Consider the following 20,670-nt stretch of genomic DNA (forward strand, 5'->3'; position numbering starts at 1 on the left):
AAATACCCACTTTATATTTATTATTTTTATTCAAACAAAAAAGTTTACTTTTCATTTAAATTGCTGGAAGATCTCTGTGATAAAATGGTCAAATCCTAATTGAGTTGCTTTTTGTGATCGCAGGCCCCTGAATTGCATCAAATCAAAATCTTATCATGGCAGACTTGGACTGGATAACGCTACAATTGCTAATATCACAAAGAATTAATATAATACAGGGCTCCAGACTGCGACCAAATGGTCACATTTTGCGACCAAAATTTTAGAGTGTGCAGCCAGTAAATTTGCCCCCTTTTTTTACACGTTAAACGTCGAAATTTAGGTACCTGAGAGCGCATAAGCGCAAGCTTATCGTCTTCTCTGAAAATTGACAGAGAGCAGAGCTCTGACACAAACACACACACTCTCACACACACACAGGGCTGCAGACGGAGCAAACTGCGTGGGCTGTTTTGTTGAAGTCACAGTGAGTCACGGCGATGCTGATAAAGTGGTTTCAAGTGTGGTTACAGTTTTTCATAACTTCACGCAGACAGCGTTTGCTGCGATGTGATAAAAATATAAGACATGTTTTCAGTTATTTCACACTTTTTTGTTAAGTACATAATTCCATATGTGTTCATTCATAGTTTTGATGCCTTCAGTGAGAATCTACAATGTAAATAGTCATGAAAATAAAGGAAACACATTGAATGAGAAGGTGTGTCCAAACTTTTGGCCTGTACTGTATATATATTTTTTACTGACATGACAGCGATGGGGCTGTTAGTTTACCTTCTATGTTGCACCTTTAAAAGTGACACTGAATTTGAAACAGCCCATTGTAATTTCTGCATCTATTATCAAAGTATTTATTAGTAATACATAGGGATGTGCGATATGGCCTAAAATCCATATTGCGATATACATTGCAGCCTCTTGCGATAACGATATATATCGCGATATATAAATTATAATAGAACCATTTCAGACCAGGTTACATAGACCCTAAGGAAAAGAGAAAGAAACATAGTATGTAGTTTTGAGAACATTTATTGTTCAAAACTGTAATTATACAACATAATGTTGCAGATAAATAAAATTCAAGTACACTAGTTGCAGAGACTTTGACAAAGAAAAAGCTTAAAGTATTGGGTGTCTTCTCTTTAGTGCAAACCATTCTCAAAGGCACTACACTTAGTAAGTTTAAGTCCTGGTTCTTAAATGCCACCCAAGATGCAGAGAACAGGAAAAACTGGTGTCTGTTTAGTTAAGGAACAGACACTGTACTGGAAATACTTTCAGTATTAGGCAAAGATGTACAGATACTTTAAATAAAAACATATTTCAAACAAAGTTTCTTACCTGCAGCCTAATGTAACGCATTTGCACACACACACACACACACACACACACACACACACACACACACACACACACACACACACACACACACACACACACACACACACACACACACACACACACACACACGAGTCGGGACTTTTCCCGGTGGGCCGGTCTGATAATAGTTATACATTGCAAGTTGTTAGCAACACCATCCGGCGGCCTGGCGCCACTGCCTGCTGGTCAAACGGTGCAGCCTCTGCTCAACCCGTACGGCAGGGGCCGTAACCGTCCCGGTAAATGTTTTGGTCCCACTCCGCCGCTGCACACACACACACGCATGCACACACGGCTGTATGTTCAGCGGGGAAGTACAACGTCTGCAAACACCGGCTGCCAAGATTCCAATCGTCCGTTATATAGTGAACGGTCAGGCTGGTGAAAGGCTCCATGGTACGGCTCGACCACAGCTCCGTTGTAGCGGCTTAAATCCGAACCAAGTCCAAATAATGGATGTTGCACCGGTCTTTTTCACCAGCTCCTTGTTTGGCTTTCAGTCATGTTTACTCAAGATGACGATGACGCGTTGCAGCCGGTTGCAGCCAGGTAGATTGCGTCATCAACATGAATTATCGCGATAGTGCAATATAATTAAAATCTCTATCGTAGGCCAATTTTGTATCATTTATATTGCATATCGTCTATATCGCCCATCCCTAGTAATACAGTGGAAATTAGTAGAAATGTGAATATTTTGGTTAGCATGTTGATTTACGGTGTGTGCCCCTACATTTTCTGGTTGTGCCCCTAACATTTTCAGTTGGGGGCCACTGTGCTCCTAGTGAAAAAAGTTGCCTGTAATAGTGTGATAGCCAGGGTTCAAAATTGGCACCGTTTACCAGCCAAATGCTGGTGAAATATGCAAGTGGCTGGTAGATTTGCTTCACTCACCAGCCAAAAAACCCAATGGTAATCTATTGAGTGGCTGGTAATATTTGAACATTCACTAGCCATTTTGGCAGGTAGACAAAAAAGTTAATTTTGAAGCCTGGTGATAGCCCTGTAATATTATATCGTATCCAGGTGTGTCTGTGTTGATGAATCTAAGAGGAATTTACAGAACTTAAAGGGGTGATAGAATGATTATATAGGGTATTTCACACTGTTCCTTATGGTCTCCTAATGGGGTATGTAACATTGGTTGGGCTGAAAATGGCCTGGTTGATATTTTATTGGCCCTTATGCATCCCTGTGTTTTGGCCCTATTTGTAACAAGAGCTTTTCTTCCAAATATGGTATGGTTATGAATATTTAGATGAGCTGCGCGCTGATTGGTTGAGCGACTTGCCATACGCAGACATTAGAGACGCGCGCTGATTGGTTGAGCGAATCCCCAATACACATACATTAGAGAAGCGACAGAATCTCATATTCCAGACACTGCAATGTTTCATTACCAAATTCACTTCTGAGACTTTTTTAAGCGAGAAATCAACTATATAAAGCTGAAATATGGGCCGTTTTACAAAAATTTATGGCTAATTGTAAATTTGGTAAGACGTGTCGGACTTTAGGAGCTCCACACAGTCTGACAAGAAAGCGGCAGCCTGCTGGGCTCCATACCCAGGGCAAAGTCACCCTTTGTGGATACTGCATACGGGGCTCCGCGGCCAGCTGCCGGCATAACTATAATATATTTATTACGGTTTGAATTTCGTCACGCCATTTATATAACATCTGTCATTTACATCATTCCACAATGTCTTATAAGCTATAATCGCTGTGTCGGATTGATTTTAAGGCATTTTTATGAACGCTTACGTCTTTGTAGGGACCGAGCAGCTGCTTGCTATATGTCCCATTCATTACAATGGGGAAATACCGCAGCTAGCTAGCTACAATGTCGCCATAACTAAATTATATTTACAGTTTGAATTTCGTCTGCCACTTATATAACATCATTCCCCAATGTCTTATAAAGCTAACCGTTGTGTCCGATTTGATTTTAAGGCATTTTTATGAACGTGGGGCTCTTTGTAGGGAGCCAGCTGCTTGCTATATGTCCCATTCATTACAATGGGGAAATACCGCGCCTTAGCTACACTTTTGTCATAACTAAATTATATTTACAGTTTGAATTTCGTCACGCCACTTATACAACATCATTCCCCAATGTCTTATAAAGCTAACCGTTGTGTCCGATTTGATTTTAAGGCATTTTTATGAACGCAATGCGTCTTTGTAGGACGAGCAGCTGCTTGCTATATGTCCCATTCATTACAATGGGGAAATATCGCAGCTTGCTCACTTTCGCATAACTAAAGTATATTTACGGTTTGAATTTCGTCACGGCATGACTATTACAGGTTCCTCAAGGTCTTACAAAGCTTAGCTAACACTTGTCCGATTTCGGATTTCAATTGAATGTATTTTTGTGAATGTCAGAGTTAGGAGGAGGCTAGCTAGCTCTCATTGAACGTTGTTGTCACGTAAGGGCCCTGTTCATGTTGCACAGACATTTTAATTGCATTTTATGTCTGTTAAGAGGCACAAAGGCACTCTAAAACTTGCCCCGACAACTGCCGTTTTAGCTCAGTGGAAGCTCATACACGTAGCTGCAGCTTCTCCGTGTTGCCTGCACTGATTCGGGTCGGGGTTATTTCAATCGAAAGTACACGCATGTTTATAGTGATCAAGATTAACGTAAAAATTGGCCGGAATTCTCCTTTAATACATCCACCTAGCGCAAATGTTCATGCCCAGTTTCTATTTCTAACTCTTTTTCTTCGTTACAAAGGCACACACATAAATCTTATTGAACAGTTTCGAATAAACTTTACAAGTGAAGTTGAGTGAATGTGTGACAACCAAATGTTATTGAATAAAGAGATTTTGACATGTCGTCACAGTAGAAAAAACCCAGGTGTAAATAATAAAATGAATGAGACTGAATTCCATTCAGCTGCTTCAGTTTCAGGGCCCTAATATTGTTCACACTGTCATGAGTTGCTGGGTGACTTTCAGCCATTGTTAATGCTATTACTTAGTGCTTTTCCTGCTATCTGCTGTGTAAAAGGGTTATATAGCCTTTTAATGGAATACTTTAACGTTGTGGGGAATGTGTTGATTTGCTTTTTGGCAGAGAGGAGATTGATACCACTCTCACGTCTGTCTGATACATTTGAAGCTACAGCCGGTTAGCTTAGCTTAGCAAAAAGACTGCAAACAGGTTAACTCTCAAGGATCACCGTCCCGTCAACGGGACACTTTGTGACTGGGGCGTCGCTGTAACCGCGATAAAACTTGAGTGTTTTTATTACTTTAAAGCATTAAATCTTTAAAATATGCAGCCATGTACACAACTGTTACAAAGTAACAGAAAATAAAACAATTCAGCCGTAATCTGCGCGGCCGAGAGTGCATGCATACCTGTTTTCGTTGTCCTTTCAGCAACAAAGTGGTATTTTGACCAAAACTTGATTTTCATAATTCCCCAAGAGTCCAAGGAAATGTAATATCCAAGCTTTATATTCCAAAACGATCTCTTCGCCTCACAATGTTGAAGTTTCTGGCCGAAGCACAACGGAAAAACGCGAAACAGTTTTCCATTTCCGCACTTATTATCGCCGCTAGCTTCTCTGCCCAGCTTGCTCAATGCTCGAAGTGGCCGTCATCGTGTACCGACAGTTACTACTACTACTACTACTACTACTATTACTTCTTCTTCTTCTTCTTCTTCTTCTTCGTAGTTTATTGGCGGTTGGTAAACCAACTTAAATGTGCATTACCGCCACCAACTGGACTGGAGTGTGAACGAGAGATAAATGCAGAAAATAAATAAACCAAAAAAAAAAAAAGAATATTCGAATGTCAAATTTTCAAATCGAATACCAACCCACCGAACGAATATTCGAATATTCGGGTCCAGCCCTACTCTGAATGTAAAAGGGAAGAACAGGAAATGAACACAAGAACATAAATAGCAACAACCTCAAGTATCAGTCAGCATCAGGATATCTGCCATTTGAAGAAAAAAAAGTGATGTCTTTCTCAAAGTGGCTGATCACAGAAATCATATGACAGTAAATGATGCATGTCTGTAGAGGAAATGGAACCATTTACAGTTCTGCCAGCATGTTTATAAAAGGAGCAGCTAATGCAATTAATATTACTGTTATTATTATTACTATTATATACATTCATCATCTGTGGTTATTGTGTAAAGAGTAAATGTTCAGTTTACAGCTGATATAAAGGTTTTAAATAAGTTGTGGGCATAGATGATAGTAATATTATAATCATAATCTTTGGTTACAAAGATTTGGTGTAAATCACTAAAGCTTTGGTTAAGTTTGACAAGTGTTTTTAACATGACACATTTTATGATTATAAAATGAGAACTTCTTCAAGTGTAACAGTTGTTAGGACTGAGGTGAGGCACATGAGACCTTTTTATCTCACCCACCCTCGCTTAACTTAATAAACCACTTCCTTTTCTTGTTTTGCTCTTGTGTAACGCCTTTAATGGTTTAGAGACATATTTGCTTCTTCTAATACAGTATGAAGGGGCTCATTACTTCTACTGTTAGTAGTCATTTAGGAAGAATGTTGTTGGCTGAAACTCAACAGATCAAAAACACACAGTTATTAAATAACTTCTTAAGATAAAAATATAAGTCCATCACTGATCAAGAAATGTTGTAGCTTTTTCTTCAAATAGATGAGTACTCCCTCACAATCTGAACCAGGGTCAGATAACATCCACAAAATAAAATAACTCGACTCACCGACAGTCATCACAAGTTTGTGGAATAATGGGTTGCTCTGTTTCGGGTCATTTCTTTCTGCTCCACACCAGTATGTCCCAGTGTCTTCTGTTGTTATGTTTCTCACTGTTATGGTGATATTTCTCTTCTCTTTGTCATCCATCATAGAAAACTTTCCAGTTTTGCTCTGTGTGGTGCTTACTATCTGTTTACATATAGATGGATCTTCTCCTTTACAGATGAATTTCCAAGCACCCTTTGGATATTTACACCAGTATGTGAGATTCCAACAGTTGGAGACCTAGTGAAGCTAGTAATATCTGTAGACAGACAGAAAGACAGTGTTGTTCAGTAACTGTATTTAACATCAGATTTCAGAGACACCTTCATTATATGTGTGAGTAAATCAAACCTAAAAGTGTCAGATGTTTGTTTCTCACCTTTAACCTCCAGTTGTATTTTTCTGAGTGCAGCTCTGTTACGTCTATTATCTGTTTCCACTCCACACCAGTAGACACCAGCATGCTGTGAGGACACATTACTGATGGACATGTTGGACCTACTGCTGGTCTCTGTGAGAGTGAAGGACCCGTTTGACTTTAGAGAAGATTTTGTTGATAAAATATTCTCACAGATTGAACCCTTCTCTTTGCAGAAAAACATGACTCTGGAGTCGTTTCTTTTGTCACATGAGATGGTGGTGTTAGCTGTTCTGTACGCAGTTTGATTAAATGGTGTCTGACAGCCCTTATCTGTAAATAAAAAGAAGAATGCAAAATGTAAGTAAGTAACTAAACTGGATTTTATAGTGCCTACACAGCAAGAATTTAAGGAAGGACTTTAAAAGCTTTTTAATATGACACTAACAAGCAAACTCAGCAAACTGTATCACTAACACTTGAAATGAATGCCGTCTCATTGATACAGTACAGTGTGTGGTTTATCCATCTATTATATCGTCTTGTCTTGTAATCCGTTGTTTATGGCAGATTGATTTCCATTTCTGCTAATTTGTTTAGCTGAAGACATATAACATACATTACAATAACCAAAAGTGATCGTGACAGAATACAGAACTAAATTTTGGGAGAAGATGTCACCATACTTTGGGAAGTTAATAATAATGGCACCAAACTTTACATTTCTGATATTTGAGGTCTTTAAGGATTCAATCTCTAATCAAAAATCAGTGGCTTGATCTGTGAAAATGTTATTCATTACATGTGCGTTGTGTTGTTACATTCTAAGTTATCATTTTTGTTTATGTTTTATTTATGTTTTCTTAATAAAAAAATGTCTGACCATATTTTTATATAGAATTTATTAAAAACACATAGTGTCTCTTGCCAACTAGCAATTTGAGCTTCTCTGTGTGTGGGAAGATTTGTCTCCTTGGGGAAATTCACACCAATTCTCCTTAAAGTCCTTTTGTTCAAGTTGTCTGATGGCCACCCTGAGAGTTTTAGTTTCTGTATCATGGTACACAAAAACTCTGCTATTGCTACTTTGATATTTTCCATTTGTTTTGGGATATTTGCAGGTGAATTCAACCCATCCGTCTATGCATCCCGTCACCACAGACCCGGCTCTTAGGCATTCTGTATTAGAGGTGTGAATCTTCACTGATCTCCCGATTCGATTCAATTACGATTATCATGTCATCGATTCAATTCGATTCGATATCTCGTCAAATACATTTTTCTATTAAAGTCATGTAGGATATTTAATTCATAGCTTTTCAAGCTTCAAAAACAAAACATTCTGCATTGCTCTAATACTAAATAAACTGGATACATAAAACTACAGCACTGAGCACATGGCACTTCCTGAATGTGCAAAACGTAACAGAATATGTAAACAGAAATGTTGTTAGGCCTATATTAAATTGTAAACAGAAATAATCGATTATGAGCCTGCCGATTATCGACGCAGCATCGCCCATGTCCACGATTCGATGCATCGATTATTTGATTAATTTCAACACCTCTATTCTGTATTGCTTTCATCTATTTATTCTCCTTTGGATCGACTTTTCTAATTGTATCTGAGTCAGCACACATGTAGCCTAGGCATCATTTACTCCTCCCTCCTCTTTTGTATCTTTTGTTGGGGAAGTAACCTCCTTAAACGTGCATATGACAATTATTCACCTCAATGATACATTCATTCATTTTAAAGAATTAATAAACCCCTGGACTGTAATATTTCAGATGTGTTTGAGCAAGATTTCTGCTCATGTTCAAAACGTTGTGCACATTCAAAATATAACTCATCCCATCTGTGTTCTCTGTGATATGGAGGAGTTGTGGAGGAGTACTTAAACTTATGTTGTCCTTTTCTTTCACCATTATACTCAAAACCTATCCACTCCATTATGGAGTTAGATTCCCCTTTACACCTTTACACCTTGCAGCATGTAACAACCAGAAACACCAGCACATTAGATTCATCCCCAAAACAAACAGGCTAAGCACTGTAATGTCAGGTTAATAGAGCTGAGTCCTGGTTGCAATTTCCAAGTTGAACCACTTCTCCCACCACTTTAACTTGAATGTAGCCTAATGATAGAGCGCTTCTTGGCTTCAGCTTGAAAAGTTTCACTTTCAACATACTCTAATCACCGTTGCTTGCAGTTACTATGGCGACAACACGTCATGGGCTTTGCTTATCTGATCTGCTGGATCTTCGATGAGTCGGTACCGCGGTGGCGGTCTAGTCTCTCCTACCCGTGCTGCACGGTCTCACTCATGGTGATTTTGATGGTCTTGATTTCTCACAGCGAGACACACACACAAACACACACCCGCACGCACACACTCACATATACAGTATCTCATAGATGTGTGCAAACTTGCTTACTCAAAACCAACTCTTTGTTAGGCATGAGAACGTGTGAGAATTTGTACATAAGATCTGTTCCATGGGAAGGGCATTCCACTGCCTCGTGGCCACACATGAGAAAGAGGAACGGAAACAGAAAGGGCCGGGGTGAAGGTGGCTCGCCCGGACCTCGCTGTGGACTAGTACTCGCTGCGTTCTCTGTCCCTGTGTGGACTGTCCTCAGTGTGTCAGGGCTCTGTGTCGATGTCAGAAACTCACCCGACCTGTCTTAAACACACTTAAGTCTATTGCCGAGACTGATTTTATTTGGAATATAAAACATGCAAAGGTAGCTTTTTAAAACAACGTATTATACATCTATCCGCCTTTATGAAGCCATTCTTTATTTAGCCTGCTTATCAATTGTTTTTAAGCTGAATAAACACAGATACTGTTGGATCAGAATTTCTCCCATTTGTCCATTGAAATCTTCCATGGTAAAAACACCAGACTGATCCTTCCTCATTGCTCCCGTGACTTGTTGACTGTTGAGTAGAGAGGATCCTCTGAAGAAGGCTGGTTGACAGTAGAGGAGGTTTGACTTTGGCTGTTTTTCACAGTCGAATATTCACAGGCAGAGGAGCTGGGTTTGGTGAGCAGTGTCTCAGCACCAGCTTTGTCTGAGCAGTTTGTAAAGTTGACGGTCGAGTAATGCAGCGAGGCAGAGGGGTTTGTGGGAGAGTTGGCAGTGGCATAAATCGTGTTGGGTGCATTTCCTGAGTCTGGGTGATGGGGGTGCTCCTGTATCTCCTCGTAGATATATTCCTTTTCAGGGAAGAATGAAAAATACATTTAATTACAACTATTTAATTGTAGTGCAAACATCAGAGCAGGTAAAGCCAGGAGTAAATGATTTAAAATCTGTCTAGGATAAAATTGAATAAGAAATAAAACCTTTTGCTGTGTAGGTTGTCCCCTATATATAAACTTTCACAGCTTAAAATAAATATTACAGATCTGTACAATTTAAGTTTCCTTGTGCATATCAAATAAAAACTTTAAATGTGTTAAACTTTCAGTATTATATTTCTCTGTTGTGAAAACAAGATCAATTTAGCAGACCTATATACAAATTGTATTTAGTATTTTAAAGAATCCCCATGTCTTCTAACACAGTATAAAACAATATAGGTATTGTTTTGTATATTAAGTATACTTCTGGGTTTTATTTATGCACTAACCTCTTTGATGTGCTGGGCTGCTGCTGCTGCATTTCTTTTGTTTTTTGAACGTCCTGGCAGAAAGAAAAGGCAGAGAACAAAAACAATAAACCAGCAGAAGGACATAAAGTGGATCGATTTCACCACTTTCCATCAGGTTGAGACACAGTTACAACCAGTGCCTGATGCACTGTTCAGTTAAAAACTGAGTTGCACTTGTTGATGATTTAATATTTTCCAGTTTGGATTCATTGAGTAGGACACCTAACTACCACTGTGTATCCCCAGGACAAGTATACTCTAGTCTTGTATTTGTCTGCTTTGGCTTTTCTACACATCACCTACATACAGGATGGAGATGTCGTCCTTGTGGTTTTGGGTGTACCATATGCGTGTGTGCGTGTGTCTGGTGTTCCACGAAGCAGTAATAACTCTTACGTTTGTAGATAAGAATCAAAATGAGCACAAACAGCAGCAGCAGCACCACCACCACAGATACACAGACAGTCACAGTGATGATCCCCTCAGGGCCGCCTGCAAGATAAAGCACACAACAAAGAACATATCCAGATGGGTTTATGTTTTAGTCAACACATCATTACTACAGGTGTCTCTGATTCTGATACATTGAATTGGATCAACGATCCAATATAATCAATGCCAAGTGAAAATATAGATTTGTTTTTATTTAGTGCAGATAGACAAGAAAGAGGGGAGAGAGAGGGGATGACGTGCAGCAAAGGGCATCTATAAGATGTGGCGCCTTTATTTTGAAATTCCCATTTTGTGTTTATTATTTTTATTAAAACAAAAAAGTTTACTTTTCATTTAAATCGCTGGAAGATCTCTGTGATAAAATGGTCAAATCCTAATTGAGTTGCTTTTTGTGATGGCAGGCCCCTGAATTGCATCAAATCAAAATCTTATCATGGCAGACTTGGACTGGATAACGCTACAATTGCTAATATCACAAAGAATTAATATAATATTGCATTGTAATAAAAGTTGTGAGTTACACCTCTAGTACTTTTATCCAGGAGTGTCTGTGTTGATGAATCTAAGAGGAATTTACAGAACTTAACCTTCTTGTTGTCTTCGGGTCAAATTTGACCCGTTTTCAAAGTTTCTTTATCAGAAATATGGGTTTATTTCAACCAAATTAACCAAAAATAACATGGGTGGTTCCCAATGACGTTCTTCACAAGTAAAATTAATGATCACTACTTTCATTGAATTTTGGGTGTTTTATTTAATTTTATAGCATTTGTGGTCTTCCCGGGTCAATTTTGACCCGGTGGTGCAATGGGGCACTATTGCGCTTTACAGCAGATGAACACACACACACAAACACCCACACACACATGCACACACACCCGTTGCATAGGGCAATAGATCACACTACTGTTCTTTTCAGCAGATGAACACGCACACACACACACTGACACACATGTACATGCAGACGTGGACACGCACATGCATACACACCCACACACACACACACACACGCACACACACACAAACAGCTGAGACCTGCAATATATCACACTATTGTCCTGACATAAAAATTTACACAGACACACATGCACACACAAACACACGTTATGCGAAACACACACACACACACACACACACACACACACACACACACACACACACACACACACACACACACACACACACACACAAATACAAACATACAGACACAACTTCAAACTACAGCTTTGTTAACTTCTTGTTATAATACCTTTGATGTGTCTTTTCCTAAATGGAGACTTTTCTGTAAATTATTTTTTTCCTTTTTGTTAGCTCTCCGTTGTTTGTGAATACAATAGCATCAGTTCATTTTAACTTGGGGATATAATAATTGTCACATACCAGACATTAATCCAAAACAACTAATGATCTCAACTCATTTTACTCAGAAAGTAGGTATAATTTCATGTAAATGAGGTCGGTTGACCGTAAATAAAAAAGAATAAGTGTAAAACTAGTTGTGATGAGTTGGAATGAAGTTGGATAAAAGTGGTAACACAGAATTGAGTGATAAATTATAATTTTCTATGCTTTATAAACAAGCAAAGCAGACCAAGTCACTTCTGACCTGGGAAGACACCAGGTGTGATTATTGGCTGACATTAAAAATAATAAAATGATTTCAAAACCATATCCTGACAAATCACTACCATATACCAGTCAGTGATTATCCACAAACATAGATTCATCTGATCTTAACTATAATAAAAATATTTCATAATGTATGCTTATTTTACCCCCAAATTAGGTATTGTTTAATGTAAATGAAGTTTATTCACCATAAATTCCAAAAATAAGTGTAAAACTAGTGGTAATGAGTTGGAATGAAGTGTTCTAGCCTTTGTGTTGTCTTCCCGTCAACCTTTTTTATTTTTACGTTTTTGACGCCTTTTTTTTCACAGTTTGTTTTTGCTTTTTCCAACATTTTAAATTGTTACATTTTTCTTCTACACATTTTCAGAACTTATTTCTACGTCCCATATTTTCTGATATAAAACAAAAATTGAAAAAGGGTCAATTTGACCCAAATTCAACACAAGGGTTAAAAGGTGTAAAACAGAATTGGGTGATAATTTATACTTTTTGCTTTATTAATAGGCAAAACAGACAACAAGGAGGACAACAAGTGTGATTATTGGCTGCCATTAAAAAAATTGAAATGGTTTCAAAACAGTATCCTGACTAAACTTTGACTTATACCAGTCTGTGATAACCCATCAACATATCTTCCTGTTGATCGCAACTGTTAGTCAAAAATAATTCATAATTTCAGCTTTTTTTAACTCAGAAATTAGGTATAATTTTATATAAATGTGTTTTTTTGACTATATATTATAAATTGTAAAATTAGTGGTAATAGGTTGGAAAGAAGTTGGCTAAGAAGATGTAATACAGAATTGGGTGATAATTTATACTATACATGCTTTATAAACTGGACAACAAGTGCATGGTCGACGGGAGGAAAACACAAGGGTTAAATAGTAAAAATGCTCGTCTGCAGCAGACGGGCCACCTCTTACCATGTCTCCCAGCAGAGGCAGTAGTTGTTGGAGTTGACTGAGTTGAAGAAACAGGAAATGTGGGTGGTGTTGGTGTTTTTTTTGCTGGTACTGAAAGCAAACAAAAGTGCATTCAAACTGTGCATGAAAGCATAGAGATTAACATCTCATCAAAAGAAAGAAACGTGAGAAAAATGGAAAGAAAAACTTTTAGACTGAATACATTAATACATCCACCTAGCACAAATGTTCACGCCCAGTTTATTTTTCTAACTATTTTTCATCGTTACAAAGACAAAGGCACACACATAAATCTTATTGAACAGTTTCGAATAAACTTTACGAGTGAAGACAACCAAACGTTATTGAATAAAAAGATTTTGACATTTCATCACAGTAGAAAAAACCCAGGTGTAAATAATAAAATGAATGAGACTGAATTCCATTCAGCTGCTTCAGTTTCAGGGCCCTAATATTGTTCACACTGTCATGAGTTGCTGGGTCCCTTTCAGCCATTGTTAATGCTATTACTTAGTTCCTTTTCTACTATCTGCTGTGTAAAAGGGTTATATAGCCTTTTAATGGAATACTTTAACGTTGTGGGGAATGTGTTGATTTGCTTTTTGGCAGAGAGGAGATTGATACAACTCTCTCATCTGTCTGATACATTTGAAGCTACAGCCAGCAGCAGGTTATCTTAGCTTAGCAAAAAGACTGCAAACAGGGAAACAGCTAGCTTGGCCTCTGTCCAACGTTTACCAAATCAGCCTCCCAGCACCTCTAAAGCTCACTGATAAACATGTTGTAACGTGTTTGGACAAAAACCTCTGTATTAAAATAAAAATTGTGATGGTTTTTGGAGGTTATGTCTTGGAATACTTCACTGGTTGCCTGGCAACTGCTCTGAACAAAAAAATAGTTCAGCACATAGCCTCATATGAGCTTCAGTTAACCTTCACAATGTGTTTTTACAACCTACTGTACAGTGTGGGGGACGATTACAGTGACCGACACTACATCTGTGTGGATGGAATCATTAGGAACTTGAATGTTTATCAGTTGTTATAGGTTTAGATTGATGCTGATACAGTCTGTCACATCACTGCAGCACTCTCCTCTGAATGTGAAAGGGAAGAACAGGAAATGAACACAAGAATAAATAGCAACAAGCTCAAGTATCAGTCAGCATCAGGATATCACAGCTCACTGCCATTTTAAAAAAAAAAAGAAAAAAAAAAGTGATGTCTTTCTCAAAGTGGCTGATCACAGAAATCATATGACAGTAACTGTCCTCAGTAAATGATGCATGTCTGTAGAGGAAACAGAATCATTAACAGTTCTGGCAGCATGTTTATAAAAGGAGCAGCTAATGCAATTAATAATACTGTTGTTATTATTATTAATATTGTTATATACTGTACAATTATTATCTGTGGTTATCTGTGGTTACCTCACCCACCCTCGATTAAGATAATAAACCACTTCCTTTGCTTGTTTTGCTCTTGTGTAACACCTTTAATGGTTTAGAGACATATTTGCTTCTTCTAATACAGTATGAAGGGGCTCATTACTTCTACTGTTAGTAGTCATTTAGGAAGAATTTTGTTGGCTGAAACTCAACAGATCAAAAACACACAGTTATTAAATAACTTCATAAAATTTAAATATAAGTCCAGCACTGATCAAGAATTGTTGTAGCTTTCTCTTCAAATAGAGTTACTCCCTCACAATCTGAACCAGGGTCAGATAACATCCACAAAATAAAATAACTCGACTCACCGACAGTCATCACAAGTTTGTGGAAGAATGGGTTGCTCTGTTTTGGGTCATTGCTTTCTGCTCCACACCAGTATGTCCCAGAGTCTTCTGTTGTTACGTTTCTCACTGTTATGGTGAGATTTCTCTTCTCTTTGTCATCCATCATAGAAAACTTTCCAGCATTGTTGTTACTCTGTGTAGTGCTTACTATCTGTTTACATATAGATGGATCTTCTCCTTTACAGATGAATTTAGTTTTTTCATCACTACTCTTTGGATATTTACACCAGTATGGAAGATTCTCTCCAACAGTTGGAGACTTAGTGAATATCTTAAACGTATCTGTAGACAGACAGAAAGACAGTGTTGCCTATCAGTAACTGTAGGCTATTTAACATCATATTTCAGAGACACCTTCATTATATGTGTGAGTAAATCAAACCCAAAAGTGTCAGATGTTTGTTTCTCACCTTCAACCATCAGTTGTATTTTTCTGAGTGCAGCTTGGTAACCTTTATCTGTTTCCACTCCACACCAGTAGACCCCAGCATGCTGTGAGGACACATTACTGATGGACATGTTGAAGCTGCTGCTGGTCTCTGTGAGAGTGAAGGACCCGTTTGACTTCAGAGAAGATTTTGTTGATAAAATATCCTCACAGATTGAATCCTTCTCTTTGCAGAAAAACATGACTCTGGAGTTTCTTTTGTTACATGAGATGGTGGTTTTAACTGTTCTGTATGCAGTTTGAATAAATGGTGTCTGACAGCCCTTATCTGAAAATAAACAAGAAAGGTAAAACGTGTGAAATCTTTCCATCATGTTTAGTACTATGTGCTTTATGGCAAAATGATCTCCATGTTTTGTAACTCGGTTAGCCAGTAGATGATGACTAGAACAATAGTAGTACTGTATGTCTAAGTGTGCATGTCTGATACCTTAGTTATCTGAGGGTGTAGTTACTCTTTAACACAGTTACAAAGTGCTTTAACAAAGGACATGAGAGACAGTGATAAAAAGAGGCAGCATTTCTTACCAACTTCCAAGTCCACTTTATCACTCATCCCGTTTCGTCCAGATTTAAATTTACACTTGTACTCCCCAGAGTCCCCATGTTGAAGTGGTTTGATGACCGCTCTGAGCTTTCTATTTGTTGCATCATAATAAACAGAAAATCTGTCCTCGGTCTGCCACACATTCTTTTGAGTACTTTGTATAATTGTTTTCCTGCCCTTATCTACGTCAACTTTTGGATATATTTTATTTTTTTGATATTTGCAGGTGAATTCCACCCATCCATCTGTGCATCCCTTCACTTCAGATGAGGCCTCCCAGCCTGTAGATCAGAGAGAAAAGTTCACATCATGTCAGATTCTGAAACAATGTCAGAGCTGCTGCAGCGGTCTGAGTATGATCTGACCATATTTTAATATTGAGTTTATTAAAAAACACATTAATAGTGAGTGTCTCTTACCAACTAGCAATGTGAGGTTGGTAATGTGTCAGGGGAAGATTTGTCTCCTTGGGGAAATTCACACATGGAAACCCCAAAGTCCTTTTGTTCAAGTTGTCTGATGGCCACCCTGAGAGTTTTATTTTTTGTATCATGGTACACAAAACTCTGCTAATGTTTTCCCACTCATCAGTTTTAGTACTTTGTATGGGTATTTGTCTTTGTCTACTTTGATATTTTCTATTTGTTTTGAGATATTTGCAGGTGAATTTAACCCATCCGTCTATGCCTCCCGTCACCACAGACCTGGCTTTACAACCGCTAGATCAGACAAAGACAAAAGTTCACACCATGTCAGACACTGAAACTTTTCTAAATGAGACGGCGGTTTGCTGAATTAGCTCTCTACTCATACAACGTAGACTTTAGGCCAAAATGTAATGTATTAAACTGGAACTCATGAAAATGTAAATATTGAAAACTAGCAAGCCAGCATTTTTAAGCCGCATAGTGCCAGACTTTTCATTGGGTATATAAGTCTGTAAATCTCTCATAGTTCTCAGTAGGAGGTCATACAGGCCATGGTTCTTCAGTAATATGTAATGTATTCACAAACATAGGTCTAATAGCTTAATATTCACATAAATTAACAAATATCTATACAGCCCTCTAAACACCTAGTGTTTTTTATTTATTCAATTGTATTAACTCCATTGTCACTAATAATCCTGCTATAACATCTATATACAGAACAGTGTATTTCCTGTATGTTGCTGCCACGGTTAAGGCAGCTTGAATTGTTTTCAACAGTTTGTTTCTGCACCTGTTTGGTCCTTTTGAACATGTAGGCTATTTTTTATTACAATGGCCAAAAGAAGACTTTCACTTCTGCTTGTGTTTTCTCCATCCAGAATTCTTGTTCTATCCTTGTTTAATACAAGCAACCTCTATTTACATGTTCTTCAGTTGTAAAATACATAAATAAATAAGATAAGTAGAGGAAAGGGATGTTTCATGAACAGGCTGTAGGTTATATCAAATTCAAAAGAGTGAAAGTTGCATATTTACAGGAAATACTACCGGTGTGAACAGACTATAGATGATCCGTGTTGGATAAATTCCCTTATGAGAAGCTGAAAATATATGTAATAAAATGAGTATTAATTTTAATATTAATTATGTAGTAGACTTATTTATTTTCTTGGTTTTAGTTTGTGAACCAGTCCTGCAGTAAGACTGACACTGTGAGCTGTGTTAAAGTCAAGGATTACACTCAGAGTAGCTGAAAACACACCACAGGATGTGTTGAAATCTGTTGGTTTGGATTTCTTAAGAGGCTGTGACAGGTATCTATCAAAGTCAGACAGTAATCATATTTTTACCTGTAATCATCAGTGAGAGAAAGATCAGAAGAAAGTTCCTCATTGTGTTGATTTGGATGCTGAAATCCTCAGTGAGACTATTCTCTACTCTACTGTCAGTTCCTATTTCCATCTGTCGGTTGATATTCAGGGTCTGCACAGCCCGCCCGCCCTCCTCATCTTCTTCCACCAATCACTCTTTTATTGTCACTGAGTTTAGCATATTACAGCATTAACCATATCAATCCCAGCAGCTTGTACAGGAATCAATCCATCTATTAACATATCAATAGCTCTTGTTTATACCACTGCACATTGTTCCCATTCTTCCTAATCCGAAATTGGGCTATACAGACTTTACTAAATGATTTATTGTTTATTTATTGGTTTTGGGGGGGTTACGTGAACTATTTACTTTCTAGGGGATGACCTTTGACCCCTCTAAAGTCAGAAAAGTTAGTGGCAGGTAGATAAAAAGGTAGGAGAAATGTTCTTTTCTTCACTGTTTTGAAGAAAAATGGATGTGATAATATAACTGGAAAATATATATTTAACGGCCTTTAAAAAGTGAGATTTCCATGTATTTTTTATTATAAAGCAGGTCAGGGTTAGGGATCGACATATTTGGATTTTTCAGTGCCGATACCGATTTTACCATAAAATTGTAAACCCTACCACACTGGATTTGTTTTCGGAATCTGCTCTGCCATTTCTTTAAAAATAATAAACAAAAACACAGATCAGTGTCACTTCTGCAATCATCTTACATTCATATCTCCCAAATTATGTGTGCAATGTGCATCATATGGATAAACACATACGATTTGTAATATCAATTATAGGATGAAGAAGACTACTCGATGCGATAGTAAACCTTGTTTAATATCACCATGAGGCATGTTTTTGTAATTCAAATACAATATTGAAAGATACTGAAAAGACAAGTGACAGGATGTAAAAACGCATTATGTTGGTACAAAAAAAAAGGTTTTTCAAAAAGAAGAAATACCTAGATATTTCAATACATATTCTACAATATATAAAACAATATACTCAATACACAAAACAATATCAATAAAATATATATAAATTACATTATTCTGAGACAAGCACACATGTATGCAATCAAATCCAACTGTCCTGGATTAATTCTTATTATTGATGAATATTAGAGGTGTCAAAAGTTTTCACATTCATTACTCAGGTAGAAGTATAGATACTAGGGTTTAAAAGACCTTTGTAGAAGTTGAAGTATCAACTCAAGCTTTTTACTCAAGTAGAAGTGTTAAAGTACTGGTTTCAAAACTACTTAAAGTATAAAAGTAAAAGTAATGTAAAATGCAAAAAATGCCATTAAGGACAAAAGCTTAGCCCGCCCCACACGGGCCTATAGTGCACTACCCCACCTCCACAAAAACAACATTTTTCTAAAGGCTATAATAGACTAATGTTATACTAAAATTTTAATGTTGAAAAATTTGGGATGCACCTGTTTCAGCTGCATTTATGCCATAACACATTTTAATACAATGCAAATACATTAAAGAACCATATATGCGTACTACTGAGCATTAACGTGTTTCAATCAGGAGAGACTTCGTTTGCAGATATGCAAAAATATTCATTGTACAACTGTATGATATTGAATGTACAAAGTCTTTTGGAGATTGGATCCATCGAATTAATCTTCTTAAAGGGGTAGGGAATAGAAACATAACCCCCGATGGAGTCCAGACACTGGTGGCGGCGGTGAAGAGACCAGAGACTGGACCGAAGAGGCAACGGAGCGGACAGCCGGGAGAAACACAACTACCGGAGGAGGCAGGGGAGGAGGAGGGACGAGCGCTTTGCCTGAAACGACAGCTGACAGCACAAGGAGAGAACAGATTTAAAGCAGAGTTGTAAGGCTGTGATTGGCCCTTGAATCTCGTGGTCGAGTCTGATTGGTTTAACCGACACGTCACTTCTTGAACAGCTGATTTGATTTAAGAATGGAGTAGTGACTGGGGTAATGACGTCTTCCTGAAAGAATTTGCGCTGAGCTTCATTTCAATCAGGAGAGACTTCGTTTGCAGATATGCAAAAATATTTATTGTACAACTGTATGATATTGAATGTACAAAGTCTTTTGGAGATTGGACTCCATCGAATTAATCTTCTTAAAAAGGGGTAGGGAATAGGAACATAACCCCCAAAACGTGACGGGAATTATAGATATAACACATTTAATATGTAGACTGTAACATGCATTCTTAACGGTAGAGATTAAATACAAACTAGCATATACACATTAAGGCTTACCTCTTGCAGCAACGGATCTGAAAATAAAAATATCAGTTAAGTGATACACCCCCAAAACGGAAGCAAATAATTCCCGCAGCACAGGCACGGAGTAACACAGAAAGGCAAACACTGAGGCATGACAAGCGGCAATTCGGGCCGGCATCGGCCGCACCAGCCGGCATCGGCAATTCAGGCCGGCATCGGCAACACCAGCCGGCATCGGCAAGTCAGGCCGGCATCGGCCGCACCAGCCGGCATCGGCCGCACCAGCCGGCATCGGCCGCACCAGCAACTCAGCCGGCATCACATGCGGCAAATCGGGCCGGCATCGGCAATTTAGGCCGGCATCGGCAACACCAGCCGGCATCGGCAAGACAGGCCGGCAACGGCAACACAGGCCGGCATAACACAGCACCTCCATGGATCTGGAAGTAGAAAACTAATGCAACGATCCATCCCTAATACAGCAGGCAAAATACATCGGGGAAGTCGGTCATCGGCAACACCAGCCGGCATCGGCCACTTAAGCGGACATTGACCGCACCAGCCGGCATCGGCAATCCAGGCCGGCATCGGCAATCCAGGCCGGCATAACACCGCACCTCCATGGATCTGGAAGTAGAAAACAAACGCAATGATCCATCCCTAAAA

General features: G+C 38.4%; 1 protein-coding gene across 1 annotated transcript; it reads right to left on the reverse strand.

The window, feature by feature from the left end:
• Positions 1-9,206: 9,206 nt before the first annotated feature.
• LOC120557795 (polymeric immunoglobulin receptor-like) lies at positions 9,207-17,869 on the reverse strand. Its single transcript, XM_039798419.1, has 8 exons — positions 17,758-17,869; positions 15,959-16,258; positions 15,393-15,698; positions 14,944-15,264; positions 13,186-13,275; positions 10,571-10,666; positions 10,154-10,206; positions 9,207-9,737 (listed from the first exon to the last, which is right to left on the reverse strand). The coding sequence occupies exons 1-8, from the start codon at positions 17,867-17,869 to the stop codon at positions 9,435-9,437; spliced, it is 1,581 nt and encodes a 526-aa protein (XP_039654353.1). The 3' UTR covers positions 9,207-9,434.
• Between the last annotated feature and the right edge of the window lie 2,801 nt (positions 17,870-20,670).

Source organism: Perca fluviatilis, chromosome 4 (assembly GCF_010015445.1).
Source record: "Perca fluviatilis chromosome 4, GENO_Pfluv_1.0, whole genome shotgun sequence".
NCBI lineage: Eukaryota > Metazoa > Chordata > Actinopteri > Perciformes > Percidae > Perca > Perca fluviatilis.

Excerpts from the sequence above, each read along its gene's own strand:
- LOC120557795 (XM_039798419.1), bottom strand. The coding sequence starts at position 17,869 with ATGGAAATAGGAACTGACAGTAGAGTAGAGAATAGTCTCACTGAGGAT. Across the intron at positions 15,699-15,958 it reads TAAAGTGGACTTGGAAGTTG|ATAAGGGCTGTCAGACACCA; the intron begins GTAAGAAATGCT and ends GTTTATTTTCAG. Across the intron at positions 10,667-13,185 it reads TGCCTCTGCTGGGAGACATG|GCGGCCCTGAGGGGATCATC; the intron begins GTAAGAGGTGGC and ends TTTATCTTGCAG.